Here is a 5,717-nt window from a genome sequence, read left to right as displayed (position 1 = left end):
CAATGTGGCTTCCTTTTCCACAACCAGACATGCACAGGTATTCTTACCTGCGCTCCTCAGAATTGCGTCAGGTGTGTCGGTGCTGCTGGGCTCACTCATTCAGATGCGCTGCACTTACTTGGCGTCTTTCAGGTTCCTTGATCTGATTTCTTTGATCCTGCTTGCGGCTTGCTTCTCCAGAATGCCGTTTTTTGTTGACTAAAGATGTAGTGACTTCCACAGTTGCTACAGGCCGGGGATGGAGCCCGCCTATTTGCCTGACGCGCTGTCAAAGTTACGCAATAATGCGAGAGATGGAATTGTTTGCTTGTTTATTAAAGTGCTTTGCAATTTTTACAGAGTAGTATCATCGGCTCCTGATTCAGACTCTTACAACATCACAGGCTCTAATATAACGAAGCGAACATGTAGTGCAGCGGTCAACAAAAACTACGGCTACCCAGCCCTCCTCTCTGTCAAAATCAAAACCAGTGAATGACAGACTGGCAACGCCCATTTATGTCACCGCTAGCACCCACGTGACTCCCATAACAACCAAACAAATAAAACCCAGTGATCATCAAGATTCAATACATTCAATTATGGCTCCTACATGACAGGTTACAATTTAAGCGTTCCACACAGTCCACAGTTTCCTCTGAGTAGCTATGTTGTATCGTCATAGGTGCCAGTGACACTTCACTTTTGGTAGAATGATCAAACCACTGATTTCATAAAGATTCTTGTTTAAAATGATATTTTATTTTGTTATTATTGTACGAGTTCTGCTTGTTGAAGTTCTTCCTGATGTGTGTAGGTGCAGCCAGACTGGTGGGGGGTTCAGGCAACAGTGGCCGTCTGGAGGTGTATGTGAATAACAAGTGGGGCGCAGTATGTGACACACACTGGACTGACCGTGATGCCAGTGTCATATGCAGACAGCTTGGACTAAGGTAATGGCAGAGCTTTAATTTTAACCCAGCTGAGGAACACACACATGAGTAGCTGTGGCTCAAGTAGTAGAGTGAGGCATTTACTAATGTAATGTAGTTCCTGCTTCGGCAACATACAAAAAGATGGCAACAGAATCCTTTCAAGAACAGGTGACCACCAGAGTTTAAATGTATTACTGTGCTTGTGCAGAAAATGTGGTATTTAACTGTTATTATGTATGTCTTTTAATGTCTTTTCAGCTGCTTGTTAATGTAAATATAGATCAAAGATAAGACTATTAGCAAACCTATGAAATTAAAGGTTATTGCAAAGAAATCAAGCACTGTGCTTTTACCCTAGCATTTCTAAACTTGCTAGTTTTTATTATAGACCATGAATTATTTCTGTTGGCCGTGTTTGTCACTTGAGAAAGCATCATGCCAAAGGCTAAAGAAATTAGTTCATTATTATATTTTATAGTATCATCATGAAATTCACAGAACAAAACAAGTCTGGCAGAGGTAGGAAGCAACCATTTCAAAGACTCAGGCACTGAAACAGATGTGTCCAAAGACCCCAGAACTGCTGCCAAGACACTCGTGAATGATGTAGCCAAGTAGTTTTAAAGAAGATGATCACTGGAATGGACTGAGGCTGCAGACCAACAACAACTACACTTCTGCAGATGAGACACCTTCAAGGACACCTGGACGAACACTATGCATATCTGTGGGGTGGCTGTAGCTCAGGTGGTCGAGCTGTCACCTGCTAGCTGGAAGGTTGTTGGTTCTACTCCAGCAGCATGCCAAATATCCTTGGGCAAGATACTAACCCCACGTTGCTCTCCGATGCATCCATCTGAGTGTGAATGTGTATGAATGTTAGTTAGCACTAAAAAAAAAACTAGATGAAATGAATGGGTGTGATTTGGAGAAGGAACGAGTTGCATAAAAGTGCTTTGAGTACTCAGAGTAGAAAAGTGCTAAGAACCAGTCTTAAAGGTAATATATATATATACATATATACATATATACATATATACATATATACTGTATATTAGGGGTGCAACGATACTCGTATCGATATTGAACCGTTCGATACAGTGCTTTTGGTTCGGTACGCATATGTATCGAACAATACAGCATTTGTAATTTATTTTATCAACTTTTCTGCAGTGCAGCCTAGACGGAGTAGTCGAACGCAGATTCACTGAGCGCAGGGCAAGCTAGCGAGACAGAAGTTAAGCTGAAGGTAAGCGTGTCATGGACTAAAGTAAAACAGTATGTTGGATGTGCCACGCAATGCTCAATTACATGGGTGGGAGCTAGTGTGTTAGCGCAGTTAGCTCGTTAACGTGTTGGCCGTCCAGCCCCACGCACGGGGCGATCGGCGGGTAGCTCGTTAATGGAGATTTGCCGTGTTGTGACGTTAACGTCATTTCAGATTAACGCTGACAGCACTAGTGGGAACACAACGAATATGACTGCACATTTACTCCGACATCATCCTAGTGCAAAGACAAAAACAACAAGCATGCTACAAACTTTACCCGAGTCATTTAGACCGCCGTTAGCACAGGATTCTCCTTATGGGGACCTGATATGTTTAATATGCTGCTGAGAATATAGCCCAGAAGAAGCGGATAGTAGAGCTTTTATTTTGGAAAGAGACATTTCTCTGTAATAAACTCTCTTTTCCAAAGATGAGTGATTCCTCCATCAGATAGATTTATTATTTTATGACTTTGTTGTTTCAGCAACATTAAATTTAAAAACTGTACCTTTGAGTTAAAATATATATTTATAATTTTAATAAATGACAAATTAAAAAAGCATGAACATTTTTTTTGTATCGAAAAAATATCAAACCGTGACACCAAAGTATCGAACCGTGAATTTTGTGTATCGTTGCACCCCTAGTATATATACACATGTGGTTCTGATGAGACAAAACTAGAGCTCTTTGGGTACAGAGACAGAACCCAAAGAACAGTATCTCCACAACGAAACACGATGGTGGGAGTATTATGCTGTGCAGATACTTCGGTGTGTTTGAGGACTCTCATCATGAAGAAAGGAGGACACGCTGAGATCAGCTCTTAGCTGCAAAACTGGGTCTGGGGTCATCGCTTTGTCTCCCAACATGACGAGAGCCAAAACACACGGTGCTCCCGATGAAGAACAACAAGACCAACATGTTATCTAGTAAAAAGGACACACTGCTGACTATTAGGATCCGTTTGGTGATATTTATTTTTGTTTGTTGTTGTTTTTTGGAAATAATGTTGTTTCTGTGTTCAAAGTAAAAATAATGTAGGCATCCAAAATAAAAAAGGACAGTTGGAAAAGGTGTGTTAAAAATTCCTTGTTCTGGGAATATTTTACATTTGAATTTTGATATGAAGGAACTTTTTCCTCACCTTTATATAATCAGGCAGCAGATCTGTGCTTATGAGGATATTGCCTGCTAAATCGCAAAGGCAAGCATCGGAACGATGAAGAAAGGTGATTTAAGTGAACTTGAGCTCGGCGTGGTTGTTGGTGCTGCACAGGCTGGCAGTACTAGAGCTGAGTAATTATGAAAGTGCTGATCTCCTGGGCACAGAGAATGGCCCAAAAATAGAAACAAATCAGTGAGTGACTGTGTTCTGTACAAAATACCTTTTTGATGCCAGAGGTCAGAGGGCAATCACTACACTGTTTGAAGCTGATAGGAAGGCAACATTAGCTTAGTAGCTCAAATAACCACTACTTACAACCAAGCCTTAAGGCAACCATTATTTTGATTTGGCCTTAAATAAATAGTACAGAATTGAACTGAAGAAGAGCACGACATGTCGAACCTTGGCCCACAGGTAATAGTAGTATACTACCTCCCGTCATCTAAGACCCAGAAACTGGGGTTACAATTCACACACACTCAGCAGGAGAAGAGAAGACTAAAACATTGCAGTGCTTTGGTCTCCATGGTCTCTAGATCTCTAACTGAGAAACTTCACGATGTGGTGGAATTGATAAATTGGACGACCAAAATCTGCAGCAGCTGCATGATGCTGTCATGTCGGTATCGACCCAAATCTCTAAGAAATGTTTCCAGCAATCTTGTGAATCAATGCTACAAAGAATTAAGGCAGTTCTCAACCAGTGAGACATGCCTGCATACCAAGACACAGTGTGTACAAACACACTGGGACAAGTTGATGTTGCAGGTGATGTGAGGTCGAGAGGGACGGATGTCCCCGCTGGCCGCCCCTGTCATTACAGCTGAGAGGGAGTGGAAGGTCTTTAATGTGATTAAAATTGATCAGGGCTGAATCAGAGCTTTATAATAATAATGGGATTTTTTCTTAATCAGAGACAAATCAGAATATAAGTTTGATATGTTAAATGATAACATGATGTGAGTACATGATCCATCTTTAACCTGGTAGATTAGTGTGTGAATGCGTGTGAAGATAAGAACTGTCCACATGTTAACTGAAGGAAGGCGTGTTAATGGTTGACCACAGAACCATAATTCATATGTGATTTTGTTGATAGTTGTTTATGGTTCATACTGATCAGAATATTATCAGGTGTATTAAAATGAGTATGTATAAGTTTAACACAGAATAAATTAGTAAATAAATCTATGTAATGATTCTAATCAGGCCTCACCGAGAGACAGTCTGACCTTGGTGTGTTTTACAGGGAGGGAGGGGTGACACTGGGCAGCCACTAATCTCAGAAAATGTCTTATAAAATATATGATTTCATAAAAATAAGCTGATATAATAATCTTCATGTGAGAATGTGCTAAAGACATATCTAGAATCTAGAATTACATAAACTCGATGAAACATGAATTATATCCATGTGTGGTTAATGTTCCAATATGCTATGTTAAGAATGACACAAAAGAAGAACATGCGCAGTTTAGACTTTGTGTTAAATCGTGTAAGTTAGAGAGAGGATGATAAGGTGTGGGTGGACATCAGGTGATTAGATGTAAATAATGTGATTGGATGTCCCACTGGGTGAGGTCAGATATATGCTGCCTGGATGATCGTTGAACTAAGAGTGTCTCTGTATATGTACTTTTCATGCAGTGAGATTGGTATAGCCCTACAGCATTCCTACTTTGGCCCCAGTCCCATCTTCCACTATGAGCGTCTAGGCTGCCGTGGTAACGAGAATTCCCTGCTAGAGTGCTGGAACAGGAAGTTTGCCACTGGAGACTGTAACCACGGAAACGAAGCAGGGGTGCTTTGTGCTGAACCTGAAGGTGAGATTTGTGACCTTACATCACAAACAAACTCAAAATTACAAAAAGAATTACAAAATTACTTTATTGTAATTTTGTAAGTTCTGGACGCTCCAACGCGTCCAGAACTCTGCTGCTCGTATCATCACCAGGACCCCTTCTATCCATCACATCACTCCTGTCCTGCAGAAGCTTCATTGGCTCCCGTCAAATATCGCATCAATTTCAAAATACTCTTGTATACATTTAAGGCTATTCATCACCTCTCCCCTCCATATCTCAGATCACCATCCCATCTCGGTGTCTCAGATCTTCTTCTTTCTCTCTCCATCCCCTCTCCCCATCTTGAAATAAAATGTATTATTATTATTATTATTTTTATTATTTTCTCATGTTTGTCTACCACCACTATGTCCGGTTGGTTAGCCACCACCATTTTGTCCGTCTGTATCTGGAAGTCCCACAGGAGCTCGGTCATTCTCCACCACCCTTGGGGGCATCTCCCATTTTGACCTCGGGACTTCCAGGTTATACTCGGCACAGATGTTCCTGTACACTATGCC

The 5,717-nt window shown here is 41.0% G+C and overlaps 1 protein-coding gene across 1 annotated transcript in view; it reads left to right on the top strand.

Moving 5' to 3' along the window:
* The window catches only part of LOC102199618 (neurotrypsin), a 29,499-nt gene that overhangs the window by 14,054 nt on the left and 9,728 nt on the right, over positions 1–5,717 (top strand). The window contains exons 4-5 of the mRNA XM_005749845.2: positions 797–932; positions 5,000–5,175. Coding sequence (XP_005749902.1) covers positions 797–932; positions 5,000–5,175 — 312 coding nt within the window. The remainder of the gene's footprint in view (positions 1–796; positions 933–4,999; positions 5,176–5,717) is intronic.

The sequence above is a fragment of the Pundamilia nyererei genome, unplaced genomic scaffold (genome assembly GCF_000239375.1).
Source record: "Pundamilia nyererei isolate P.nyererei 1_Seehausen unplaced genomic scaffold, PunNye1.0 scaffold00256, whole genome shotgun sequence".
NCBI classification, from domain to species: Eukaryota; Metazoa; Chordata; class Actinopteri; order Cichliformes; family Cichlidae; genus Pundamilia; species Pundamilia nyererei.
The sequence above is the reverse complement of the archived record's forward strand: the minus strand, read 5'-3'. Positions and strand labels throughout refer to the sequence as shown.